Source organism: Dromiciops gliroides, chromosome 3, assembly GCF_019393635.1.
Source record: "Dromiciops gliroides isolate mDroGli1 chromosome 3, mDroGli1.pri, whole genome shotgun sequence".
In the NCBI taxonomy this organism is placed as follows: domain Eukaryota; kingdom Metazoa; phylum Chordata; class Mammalia; order Microbiotheria; family Microbiotheriidae; genus Dromiciops; species Dromiciops gliroides.
In genome coordinates, this window is record NC_057863.1 from 617,574,706 (window position 1) to 617,588,891 (window position 14,186).

General features: G+C 42.5%; 1 protein-coding gene across 1 annotated transcript; it reads right to left on the bottom strand.

Annotated features, from left to right (window-relative positions):
* Positions 1–12,072: 12,072 nt before the first annotated feature.
* Positions 12,073–12,863, bottom strand: LOC122749498 (40S ribosomal protein S3-like). The gene is given in 2 exon segments (XM_043995901.1): positions 12,073–12,331; positions 12,333–12,863. Coding segments are annotated over 2 exon segments (705 nt in total). The 3' UTR covers positions 12,073–12,157.
* Between the last annotated feature and the right edge of the window lie 1,323 nt (positions 12,864–14,186).

Sequence of the window (14,186 nt, forward strand, 5' to 3'; positions counted from 1 at the left end):
TTTCTATTTATTTATTTATTATTTGTTTGTTTGTTTTTGACATGTTAAGTTCTAAGGGCCATCCCATCTCTGACATTCTAGGTTGTAAGGACCTTCCCAACTCTACATCCTATGGTCCTAAGAAATCTCCACTCTCACCTAGGGCAAGTCCAAAAGATCAACAGTTTTGACAACCAGGGGGAGAATTCAGGAAGAAAAAGGAAAAGGCCAACTCTTTCAGTGGGACGCCTCCTTGGCTATGTATGGGAGCCCCAAAGGTTGACATGTTATAATCCCTTTTCTTATCTGGACCTACCCTGTCCAAGAATTCTCCAAGAACAAGGTTCTTCCTCTGTTCATTCCTGAGGGGAAATACCATGATCAGTCAGGTAACTGAAACAGTGGAATCTGGAAACTGCATTTCTGCCTTAGCAAAAGTCTAGGGAGGAGCCCTGAATCCTGGTTACTAGGGTAACACGTGATAATCAACCATCCTTTCTTTCCTCCATAGTAATGATGACGACACATCTGCCTGACATGTTTCCAAACAAGATCAATGGGACTGACTTGGATTTCATTTGGAAACTTGATTCTTCAAAATATCAGATTTACAGAAAGAGAAAGGAGAGACCCCAAAAAAGGGGAAGGAGCTGATGGGACTTACTTTAATCCTTTGAAAGTTAACAAGTTAGCTTCCAGGAACACCAGCTCAGCAGAGTCCATGATTCCTCATTCTTCTCTCAAGTGAGTCAGTAAGACAATAAGCATTTATTAAGTATCTACTACATGCCAAGCATTGTGCTAAACTCTGGGGATACAAAGAATGGCAAAAGACAGTCTCAAGTTTACTGGAGGAGACAATATGCAAACAATTACATATAAACAAACTATATGCAAGATAAATAGGGAATAATTGACAGCAAAAAGTCACTAGAGAGGACGGCTAGGTGGCGCAGTTGAGAAAGCACCAGCTCTGGATTCAGAAGGACCTGAGTTCATCCAGCTTCAGGCACTTGACACTTACTAGCTGTGTGACCCTGGGCAAGTCACTTAACTCTCATTGCCCTGCAAAAAAAAAAAAGGCACTAGAATGAAGAGGGATTAGAAAAGGCTCCCTGTAGAAGCTGGGATTTCAGCTGTGACTTGAAAAAAGCCAGGGTAGCCAAGAGGCAGAAATAAGGAAGGAGAACATTGCAGGCTTGAGGGACAGCCAGATAAAATGCCCAGAGTCAGGAGATGCAGTATCTCAACTAAGGAACAGCAAGGAAGCCAGTGACACTGGACCAAAGGGTACCAGGGAGAATATAAGGTGTAAGAATATTGGAAATATGGGGCAGGGTAAGGGGGAGGCAGCTAAGTAATAAAGAACTTTGAATGACAAACATTTGATTCTGGAGGTGATAAGGAGCCACTAGAGGTTTGTTTGTTTGTTTTGTTTTGTTTTGTTTTGTTTTGTTTTGTTTTGTTTTGTTTTACTCCAGTGGCTCACTTCTAGAAATGGGGGAGAAGTGTTGATGCTATGGTCTGACATGCACTTTAGGAAAGTTACTTTGGTGGATGAATGGGGGATAGACTAGAGTGGGGAGAGGTATGAGGCAGGCAGCCCCACCAGCAGCTATTACAATAGTTCAGTTGTGAGGAGATAAGAGCCTATTACTGGATGGGGACAGTATTAAGGTTTTTTTGTTTTGTTTTTGTTTTTGTTTTTGTTTTTGTTTTTGTGGGGCAATCGGGGTTAAGTGACTTGCCCAGGGTCACACAGCTAGTAATTGTTAAGTGTCAGGCCAGATTTGAACTCAGGTCCTCCTGAATTCAGGGCCGGTGCTTTATCCACTGTGCCACCTAGCTGCCCCCAGTATTAAGGTTTTATGCCACTTACATTTACCCAATCCTTAACAATTTCTAGGAAATACAAGTATGACTCTTCTCCTACCAGGTCGTCAAAACAGCAGTGACTTCAGACATTACAACTCGTCATCAAAATTTAAAACTCTCCTCCCACCCCAAATTTTAAAAATCACATCATTGGGCAGCTAGGGGGCATAGTGGATAAAGCACCAGCCCTGGATTCAGGAGGACCTAAGTTCAAATCTGGCCTCAGACACTTGACACATAGCTATGTGACCCTGGGCAAGTCACTTAACCCTCATTGCCCTACCAAAAAAAAATCACGTCATCGGCAGTCAGAAAGCCTCCATTCTAATCCCCTGCTCAGCTGTTGTGTAGATGTCACAGTGCCCTGACTCCAGTGTGGATAACTGGGAGCCAGCCAAACCTCAACTGGAATGAAGCCTAATAAAAATCTGATGACTTTTTGTTTCATCCTCCCATTGTGCAAGAATGAATGACAGTGCTTAGAGATCATCATGGGAAAGAAGGGAAATGCAAACATTTTATCAAGTAGTTATTATGTTCTGGGCACTGGGCTAAACCCTGGGGACTACAAAGAAGGGCAAAAAACATAGTCCCTGCCTTCAAAGAGCTCACAATCGAATGGGGGAGACAACTTGTAAATAACTAACTTTTATAAGATATATACAGAGGAGACAGAAAGTAATTTCAAAGGGGAAGGCTCTAGAAGGGGGTGGAGAGTGAAGAATGGAAATGGCCTCCTGCAAGAGGTCTTGTTTGAGCTGTCCTTTTCTAATTCAATATTTATTTTATTTGTGGTTCAAACTTCACACATTCCTTCCTCCCACTCCTTCATCCATTGAAAAGGCAAGAAAAACAAAACCCATTTCAAATTTGTGTAGTTACACAACATAAATTCCTACATTAGTCATGTCCCCCCCAAAAAAAAAAAGAAAGGAAAAGAAGGAAAGAAGAAAGGAAAAAGGAAGGAAGGAAAGAAAGAAAGAAGAAAATATGCTTCAGTCTATATACCATCTATTCTTTATCTGGTTTCATCATGAGTCTTCAGAATTGTGGCTGGTCATTGTGTTCATTAGAGCTGCAAAGTCTTTCAGAGTTGCTCATTGTTACAATATTTCTGTTACTGTGTACAGTGTTCTCCTGGTTCTGCTCACTTCACTTTGTATCAGTTCATATAGGTCTTCACAGTTTTCTCTGAAATCATTCCCTTTATCATTTCTTACAGTAAATTTCCCCTCATATTCATATGTTATAACTTGCTCAGCCATTCCTCAATTCATGATCATCTCTACAATGTCAGGAATCCAGAGAAGCCAGGAGGCAGAGGTGTGGAAGGAAAAGATGCCAAGTATAGGAAACATCCAGAGCAAAGACAAGGAGTCAGGAGATGGAGCATAATATGTGAGGACTAGCCAGGAGGCTAGCTAGATCATAGCATATATGGAGGGGAGTCAAGTGTAAGAAGACTGGAAACTTGTTAGAGCAAATGGATGCCACATACAAGTGTGTCTCACATTGTTTCCTCTGGAGGGAAGCAATTTTTAACAATCTACAGTGGATATACAGGGTGACCTCAAAGTCTTAAGATTTGGGGGTCTCCCTGTATATTGAGAAGCTCTCTGTTTACCAAAAAGATTCACCACAGGGGTCCTTTACTTTTTTTTTTTTTTTGCAGGGCAATGGAGGTTAAGTGACTTGCCCAGGGTCACACAGCTAGTAAGTGTCAAGTGTCTGACACCGGATTTGAACTCAGGTACTCCTGAATCGAGGGCCAGTCCTTTATTCACTGCACCACCTAGCTGCCCCCACCATAGGGGTCCTTTAAATTAAAGACTCCTTTTCTTATGAGAGGAATCAATCCTAATTTACTTGCTGCATAAAATTAAGATCCTCATGATTTGGTATAGACCTGTGATTTCATTGTTTTAGGGAATTCTAGGTAAAGAAACTCCCTCTACCAATTCAGATCATCAACACATTTTTTAATATACCATCAAATCCGGGGGGTGGAGCCAAGATGGCAGAGGAAAGACATTAAACGCACAGAGCTCCTGATACAATCACCCCAAAAACAGCAATAAAAGAACCCCTGGAGCAGAAAAACATACAAAAATATGGGCTGAGATTATTCTCCAGCTATAGATAGATTTTAGGGGGCTGTGCTAGACCACTAGTAAAGTCTAAGTTCGCGATCATGCTGACAGACACACCAGACACGCCGCCAGAGGAATTTACCCCGGAACCTCTGAATCGGCTACACTGCTGGCATTTTCTGGAGCTGAGCGTGTAGTCTGGTAAGAGGGCTGATCAGCTGGATGGGGGGCAAGCAGAAACTGAAGGGGTACCAGAGGGATGGGGGAAGAATTCAGTTGTCCCACCCCAGCAGGGAACCAGGAAAAAATCCTAAGCGGTGGGAGGCTCAGGTGGGGGAGGTGCACAGGTTCCTGGAAGCTAAGAACCACACCACAGAAAGCTTTCCTGGTGGGTTGTTTCATAAGTAGGCTTGAGGTTATCTCCTGACTAGAGAACAGGCCAGACGAGAGCAAAACAAGCCTTCCCTCAAACCAAAACACCTGGGACCCTCTGAAGCTGGGAACAGGAGTGGAGCCAAGAAGCAGCCCCCCCCCAGTAGAAAGTTTAAAATCAATTAAAAGATGAACAAACAAAGAAAGTTCAAAACTATAGAAAGCTATTTCAGCGACAAGGAAGATCAAGGTGCAACCTCAGATGAGGAAATCAACCACAGGGCCCCTACATCCAAAGCTTCCAAGAAAACTATGAACTGGTCTCAGGCCATGGAAGCTCTCAAAAGGGACTTTGAAGAGAAAATAGGAGAGGTAGAAGGAAGATATATATATAGAGAGGAAAGAATGGAAAGAGAAATGAGAGCATTGAAGGAGAGTCATGAGAAAAAAGTCAACAGCTTGAAAAACCAAATGGAAAAGGAGATTAAAAAACTGTCTGATGAAAATAATTGCCTAAGAATTAGGACTGAACAAATGGAAGCTAGTGACCTTATGAGAAACCAAGACACAGTAAAGCAAATCCAATTGAATGAAAAAATAGAGGGCAGTGTGAAATATCTCCTTGGAAAAACTGCTGAACTGGAAAATAAAGCCAGGAGAGATAATTTGAAAATAATTGGACTACCTAAAAATCATGACCAAAACAAAAGCTTAGACACCATCCTCCAAGAGATTGTGAGGGAAAATTGCCCTGATATTCTAGAAGCAGAAGCTAAAATAGAAATTGAAAGAATCCACCGATCACCTCCTGAAAGAGATCCCAAAAGGAAAACCTCCAGGAATATTATAGCCAAATTCCAGAACTTCCAGGTCAAGGAGAAAATATTGCAAGCAGCTAGAAAAAAGGAATTCAAATACTGTGGAGCTCCAATAAGGATAAAGCAAGATCTAGCAGCTTCCACATTAAAGGACCAGAGGGCATGGAATATGATATTCCAGAGGGCAAAGGAACTGGGACTACAGCCAAAAATCATGTACCCAGCAAAACTGAACATAATTTTTCAGAGGAAAATATGGAACTTAAATAAAAAAGAGAACTTTCAGGCATTTGCAATGAAAAGACCTGAACTGGGAGGCAGCTAGGTGGCTCAATGGATAAAGCACTGACCCTGGATTCAGGAGTACCTGAGTTCAAATCTGGCCTCAAACACTTGACACTTACTAGCTGTGTGATCCTGGGCAAGTCACTTAACCCTCTTTGCCCTGCAAATAAAGCAAAAAGAAAAAAAAAGAAAAAGAAAAGACAAGACCTGAACTGAATAGAAAGTTTGACTTTCAAATACAAGACCCTGGAGAATAATAAAAAGGTAAACAGGAAAAAGAAATCACAAGGGACATTAAAAGATTAAACTGAGGGGCAGCTAGGTGGCACAGTGGATAGAGCACCAGCCCCGGAATCAGGAGGACCTGAGTTCAAATGTGACCTCATACACTTAACACTTACTAGCTGTGTGACCCTGGGCAAGTCACTTAACCCCACTTGCCTCACTAAAAAAAAAGATTAAACTGTTTACAGTCATACATGAGAAAATAATATTTCCAACTCATAAGAACTTTTTCAGCAAGGAATACACAGAGGACACAGGTCTGAAATGAATATGAAGGGATGGTATTTGTAAAGCATTTATTTTTTGTATATCCTTGATCTTTGTGGAGCAAACAAGGTAGGTTGTCTGGTGTCTGGGGCCGGATTTGGACTCTGGGCCTCCTGGACCCAGGGCTCGTACTTTGTCCACTGTGCCATCTAGCTGACCCATGATGACATCTTTAAAAGAAGGGTGAGGGGTGGGAGGAATGGATTGGGGGAGGGAGGAGAGGAGAGGTAGAATGGGGAGAAGTAGTTCATAGGAAGGAACCAAGAAAAAATGCCTATGTTGGGGAGGAGAAGAGGGGGAGTGAGTGAACTTCACTATCATCAGAATTGGCTCAAAGAGGGAATAACATACATACTCAAGTGGATATAGTAATATATTTTTGCCCTGAGGAAAAGTAGGAGGAGAAGGAGATGGGGGGGGGGCGGTGGGGAGAAGAGGAGAAGAAGGGAAGGGAAGTTTGGGGGAGGGAGCTGTAAAAAGCAAAACAATTTAGAGGAAGGTGAAGATGTTCGGCATAACACCACATGTATGACATTTATTGAATTGCTTGATTTCATAGGGAGAGTTGAGGAGGGAGGGAGGAAGAAAAATTTAGAAAACAGAATTAGCTCAAAGGCCATAACCTCATCAGAGCAGGCTCACGGAGGGAATAGCACACACATCCAATAGGGAAGAGTAAACTATTTAACCCTTCAGGAAAGTAGGAAGGGAAGAAGATAAGAAGGAAAGGGTAAATGAAGGGAGGGTAGAGCAGGGGAGGGGGCAGTCAGTAGCAAAACACTTATGAGGAGGATTAGGGCAAAATAAGGTAGACAGTGGAATAAATATTATTGGAAGGGAATGGGAAAGAGGGAAATAGTTACATTGATTGACTACAATATCAAAATATATGGTACCTACTCTGTTGGGCTATTGTGAAGAAAATTCTCTGTCAAGTTCAAGGTACTGTATAGAAATTGTGATGAACAGGATGCTATCAGAAAAACCTGGAAAGACACACATGAACTGAAGCAGAGAGAAATGTACTATATACAAAATAACAGCATTCGTGTAAGATGATCTGCTGGGAAGCACGTGGTTATTTTCAGCTAGACAATGATCCAATATAACTCTGAAGAACCTAGGAAAATTGCAGTACATCTGCAGAGAAAGAACTGATGGTATCTGAAAAGACTGAAACACATTTTTTAAAAACAATTCCTTAATCTGAAGTTTTGTTTTTATCTGTTTCCACTCACAACCTAGATAAAGTAGAATTGTTTGCCATGATTGCTCATGTATAATTTATGTGGAATTGTTTGAGTTCTTGGGGTGGGTGGGAGGGGAGGGAGGAAGAGAAGTTGGAACACAAAGTTTTAAAAAAAAAATTGATGTCAAAATTTGCTTTTACATGTAATTGGGAAAATAAAAGTCTAAAATTTTTTTAAAAAATCAAATCCTACAAAGAATATGGAGAGTGACCCCAAAGTCTTAGGATTTAGGGTCACCCTGCATATATTTGAATATGCAATAAGGATTCACCATAGGGTCCTTTAAATCAAAGAGTACTTTTCTCATGAAAGGAATCAACCCTAATTTACTGGCAGAATAAAATTAAGGTTTAATACCTTTGGGGCAGCTAGGTGGCACAGTGGATAGAGCACCAGCCCTGGATTCAAGAGGACCTGAGTTCAAATCCAGCCTCAGACACTTAACACTTACTACCTATGTGACCCTGGGCAAGTCACTTAACCCCAATTGCCTCACCAAAAAAAAAAAAAAAAAGATTGAATACCTTTATGAAAGTGAGAATTTGGTAAGTAATTAAAAGTGCCTTGTGTTTATCAAAACTTCTATGTACAAGGACCAAAATGAAAGTCCCTGACCTCAAGAAACTTACATTCTACTAGGAAGATACAATAGAGGCAGAGATAATTAAATACAAAATACAGGCTCAGAAAATATAATTTATGGGGAAGAGAGGTGATGAGGGGGATTCTAGAAAGCCCTTGTGGAAAAGATGGCATCTTAGTTGAGCCCAGAAGAAGATAGAGATTCCAAAAGGCAGACGTGAAGGAGAGCATTCCAGTCCAGAGGGGAACCCTGTGCAAAGATATGGCAGATGGGGAATGACAAGTAGACCAGTTTGCATGAAATATAGAAAGCATGAAGGAGAGTAATGTGAAATACATCTGGAAAGGGAAATATCAATGATAATAGTAGTAGCCAATATTTACATAAAACTTTAAGCTTTGCGAGGCACTTTCCATAGATTGCTTTATTTGATCCTCACAATCTATTGTCCGAGTTATAGAGATCTTTGTTATTCTCATTTTACAGATGGGGAAACTGAGGCTTAAATCAGGTAAGTGACTGATATTTTTTTGAACCAAGTTCAGCACGTTCTCCTCTACACCATGCCATGACAAAGCAGCTTGGATTTTCTCTGAAAAGCAACAGGGAGGGGGCAGCTAGGTGGCACAGTGGATAGAGCACCCATCCTGGATTCAGGAGGACCTGAGGTCAAATCCAGCCTCAGACACTTGACACTTACTAGCTGTGTGACCCTGGCAAGTCACTTAACCTTCATTGTCCTGCCCCCCACCCCCCAAAAAAGAAAAGCAATAGGGAGCTAAGATAACTTCTTGATTAGTGAGGAAGCATAGTTAGATTTGTGCTATAGGAAGAATATTTTAGGAGCTCTATAAAAGACAAGGGCAGCTCATAGTGCATAGAATACTGGGCTTGGAATCAGGAAGACTCGTCTTCCTCAGTTAAAATCTGGCCTCAGACACTAACTAGCTGTGTGACCCTGGGCAAGTCACTTAACCCTATTTGTCTCAGTCTCCTCATCTGTAAAATGAGCTGAAGAAGGAAATGGCAAACCACTCTAGTATCTTTGTCAAGGAAAGCCCAAATGGGGTCATGAAGAGTGAAATATGGCTGAAAAATGACAGAACAAAATGAATACTGCATTGAAGAGAGGAGAGATGGGAAGTGCAGAGACTAATTAGGAGACTACTGCAATAACCCAAGCAAGAGGACCCAACCTAGAATTTGAGTGTGCTAAAGCCAGCTTGATTGACTCGAGAGCCAATTTTTTTTTTTTTTGTGGTGAGGCAATTGGGGTTAAGTGACTTGCCTAGGGTCACACAGCTAGTAAGTGTTAAGTGTCTGAGGCCGGATTTGAACTCAGGTCCTCCTGAATCCAAGGCCGGTGCTCTATCCACTGCCCCACTTAGCTGCCCCTGAGAGCCAATTGTTAATGAGAGCCTTTATACCTTGGAAATCAGCAAATGATACAAATCAGCAAATGCTACAAATGCTAAAAATGTTGATGGCCTTGAATTAAGAAAGAGATGGGAAAAATGTTAATAATGAAGATGTCATTTAAAAGTGTATTGTAGGGGCAGCTAGGTGGCGCAGTGGATGGAGCACCAGCCCTGGAGTCAGGAGTACCTGAGTTCAAATCCGGCCTCAGACACTTAACACTTACTAGCTGTGTGACCCTGGGCAAGTCACTTAACCCCAATTGCCTCACTAAAAAAATAAAAATAAATAAAAATAAAAAGTGTATTGTAGGGGCAGCTAGGTGGCACAGTGGATAAAGTACTGGCCCTGGATTCAGGAGGACCTAAGTTCAAATCCAGCCTCATACACTTGACACTAGCTGTGTGACCTTGGGCAAGTCACTTAACCCTCATTGCCCTGCAAATATATATATATATATATATATATATATATATATATACATTTTTTTTGGTAGAGAGCCAGTTGTTAAACCTTTACCAGCACACCCCAGTATAGACTGGCCCATGATCCAGTAATTAGAGTCCAAGGGTTGAATGCAAGAGCTATGGTAGAGGTTGAACAGAGAAGAGCATCAAAGGCTATCTGGTTTGACCCTTTTATTTTACATGTAATCCCTCCCTCTCCTCAAAGATGAAGATTGATTATTCAAAGGAGTTATACATAGATGAAGAAGCTAAGTCTTAGAGAGGTTAAAAGACTTGACCAACATCATTCAGGAAGTTTCTGAATCCAGTTCCTCAGATTCTATAGCCAGTGAGCTTTCCATTAGGCAACACTGTCTCAACGGGCAATGACAGCAGAGAACACACAAATAGCCAACAGGAAGTTGATACCCAGGATAAATAAAGCAATACCAGAAGCAACAGATATAATTGTAAACCACCACCAGGCTCCACAATCATGGGGAAAAAGCAAGAGATCATGGGAAAAGATCATGAGAAATAAGCAAGGTATTATAAAATTGTTGCCTACATTTTCTATGAGAGGAAAGAGAATGGAATCTGCAAACTATAGGCCAGTGATCTGGGCTTGGGTTCCAGCAAAATGTTAACAAGGACCATGAAAAGAATAGTTAATAACCATCTAGGAAAGAAAATCAAGATTCAGCATGGCTTTATCAGGAACAGGTCATGTGAGACTGAAGTTATTTTCTTTTTTACCAGGTGTTACTATACTGGTAGAACAGGGAATGTTGTAAACACAGTTTAATTAGATTAATAATAATAGCTAGCATTTATTTACATAGGGCTTTAAGATTTGCAAAGTATTCTTACATATGTTATCTCATTTGATTCCCTCAATAGCCTTGGGAGGTAAGTTATTATTATCCACATTGTATAGAGGAAGGTCGCTAGGTGGCATCATAGTGCATTGCAGGGCCAGGCCTGGAGTCAGGAAGATTCATCTTCCTTAGTTAAAATCTAGCCTCAGATACCTACTAGCTGTGTGACCCTGGGCAAGTCGCTTCACCCTTTTTGCCTCAGTTTCCTCATCTGTAAAATGAGCTGGGGAAGAAAATGGCAAACTGCTCCAGGATCTTTGTCAAGGAAATCCCAGATGGGATCATGAAGGGTCAGACATGGCCGAGAATGACTAAACAGCAACAACAGATGAAGAAACTGAGGCAGACAGACATTAAAAGACTTGCTCAAGGTCAGACAGCCTGAAAGTGTCTGAGCCAGGATTCAAACTCAGGACTTCCTGGCTCTACATTCAGCGCTCTATCCACTTTACCACTTATCTGCCCCAGAGTCTTTAGCAAAAGAGCATAATGGAGTATCTCATAGTGGGGTTATGAGAAAGATGGAGAGACATGGGCTAGACAATTGAAGACTTCTATGGATGAGATATTAGCTGAAATTGGACTCAAAGAATAATCATTGGCAGTTCAATGTCTACCTCAATGTCAACCTCTGGTTGAATGTGCCCAGATCCGGAGTCTGCTATTAGACCTCTTTACCCATAAGTCTGATAAAAGCATAGACCAGCTCGAATCTGCAGATGAAACAAAGTTAGCACCATAGTTTACACAATGGCTGAGGAAGCCAGGATCCAAAAAGATCTTGAAAGGATAGAAAATTGGGCCAAGTTAAATAAGTGGGAATTTAATAGAAATAGATTTAAAGTCTTACAGTTGTGTGTGTTTTTTTAAAATAGCTTCAAAAAGTACAAAAAGAGGAAGGCAAGATTAGGTAGCAGTTTGTCTGAAAAGATCTGGTTGAGGGGGGGATAATGAGAAGTGTGACAACCCATACTTAACATCCAGCGTTCCAAAAAAAATATGGTCAAAACACTTTTAAGTTTAATCTGAATTATATACATTTTTTCCATCATTTTCTTAAGTTTAGGCAATCAACAAAATGATAAACGAAGCCCTGGCTTGGAGAATTTGCCCCAAATCTAAGTGGGTGCAAGCTGGCTCCTCCACAGCTCTCAATGAGTCACCAGGGTCATATGGCAGCCATGAAATCTATTGACAACTTGGGCTGCATTAAGGGGGTTACAGCTTCCCAGAACGAGAAGGCAAGAGTTCCTTTGTTCCCTGCCCTGGTCAGATCACACCTGCAAGGTCGTGTTCACTTCTGGGCCACACAACTTAAGAAGGAAATTACTGTCAGACAGAATATTCAGGGGAGGGGTTGATAGAATGTCTCAAACCTATGCTAAAGGGGGATTGGTTGGAAGGATTAGGAATGTTTACCCTGCAGAAGAGAGGGATTACACTTGTCTTGTTTGATCCCTGATGACTGAACCAGGAGATATGGGTAGAAATGACAAAAAATTCCACTGAAGTGTATTGCTAGGGGCAATTTTTTTTGTTTGTTTTGAAAAAGATTTTATTAAAGATCTTTACAGAAGAGCTTTGGGCACACCATTCCAGATGTAAGAGTCCTGTTATGCAGTGGGCACTGGCTGGGGCATAGCAGGTTGCTCTGCCTTCCCACTCTTCTGCTCTGAGATGGGGGTGGTAGGAAGAATCTCATCCTTGGGCTCTACGATGCTCACATGGTCAGGCAGGAGCTTCTTGGGGCCAATCTTGCCACTTGGGTCCCAGGGCAACATGATTTTTGACTTTAATTCCCAATACACCTTGTCTGAGGAGGACGTTGACGGGGTCTCCACTGTGGATCATCAGACCGTCCACAAACTTCATAGAATTGGCCCTCTGGCCTCTGAGTTTACCAGACACCACCACTTCACATCCCTTTGCTCCACTCTCCATAATGAAGCGGAGGACACCATAGCAGGCTCTACGCACAGCAAGGCCTCCCAGGAGCTTGTAACGCAGGGACTCAGCCTGAGCAATGGCACAGAGACCTCTGGTGGCCACCTTCTCAGCATACAGCTCTACACTGCCTTCAGGGAAGCCAAACCTATTCTGCACTACAGCTGTCAGTTCAGGAATCCAACGACCCTTCTCCCCAAGGACATTCTGAGTCCTGGTAGCCAAGACGATGATTTCTGTCCTGGTTGGGGTAACTCGAACCTCCACCCCAGAACAGCCATCCTCAGCCAGCTCCCTGGTGAGAAACTCATTCAGTTCAGCTTTAAAGATGCCATCAGCAACAAACTTCCTCTTCTTGGAGATCTGTACCGCCATCTTGCACCGACAGGAAAAAAAGAGCTAGGGGAAATTTTATGACAACAAGAACTACCCAAAAGGGTTACAGGCTTCTCGGAGTAAGGGTGGGGTTTCCCTTTGAAGAAGGCTTTGAGCAAAGGATGACCCCTTGTGTTGGGGGGAAGTCGGTGGGTGATAGCTTTTTTGGGGGCGGGTTGGACAAGACGGACACGAAAATTTCTCTTCCCACACTGAAATTCTATGTGATTCTGTCACAAGACACAAGGGTAGAGATGCAAGTTAGTGTAAAGTTGAGGATGACTGTGAGGATACAAACCTGGGTGACTGGAAGGATTGAAAGCGTTCTCTTCTCTGCCTCCACACCCCCCCCCCCAAATAAGGAGAATAGGAGAAGGCATTGATTTAGGGGGAAATCTTTGTTTTGCACATATTGAGCTTGAGAGGTCTATGCAACATTCAAATAGAGATGTCCAATGGGCAGTTGGACATGCTACTCAGTCTAATCCTGAGAAATGAGGAAACTGAGGCCAAACTGTCCAGTTCCCTTATTTTACGGATAAGAAAACTGAGACCCAGAGATATAAAGTGATTTTCTCAAAGTAATACTAGGGTAGAGCCAGGATTTGAACCCAGGTTCTTCTAGTTCTAGCATTCTTCAATTTAGTGGGCATCTGCATGGAAATGGTCATTAAAATGATGGGAGCTGATAAGATTACCAAGGAAAAAGAGAGGGTTAAGGCAAGCTCTTGGGTAGACCAAGAAGGAACTTTCCAATAGGTAGGAGAACAAGGAAAGAGACGTGTCAGGAAAGCTGAAGGAGGAGAACATGTACCAGGTAGGGTAGAGGGTCAAAAGTGACAGAAAAGTCAAGAAATTGAGGCCTAAGAAAGAGATCACTGGCCACCTATTGAATAGTGGAGTCACAAGCCAGATGAAAGTTATTGTATTTTGTTTGGACTCATAGATTATCCGAGCTGGGAGGGCCCTTAGAACACAGAAGGTCAGAGTTGGGAGGGCCCTTAGAACACAGAAGGTCAGAGCTGGGAGGGCCCTTAGAACACAGAAGGTCAGAGCTGGGAGGGCCCTTAGAACACAGAATGTCAGAGCTGGGAGGGCCCTTAGAACACGGAAGGTCAGAGCTGGGAGGGCCCTTAAAACACGGAAGGTCAGAGCTGGGAGGGCCCTTAGAACACGGAAGGTCAGAGCTGGGAGGGCCCTTAGAACACGGAAGGTCAGAGCTGGGAGGGCCCTTAGAACACGGAAGGTCAGAGCTGGGAGGGCCCTTAGAACACAGAAGGTCAGAGCTGGGAGGGCCCTTAGAACACGGAAGGTCAGAGTTGG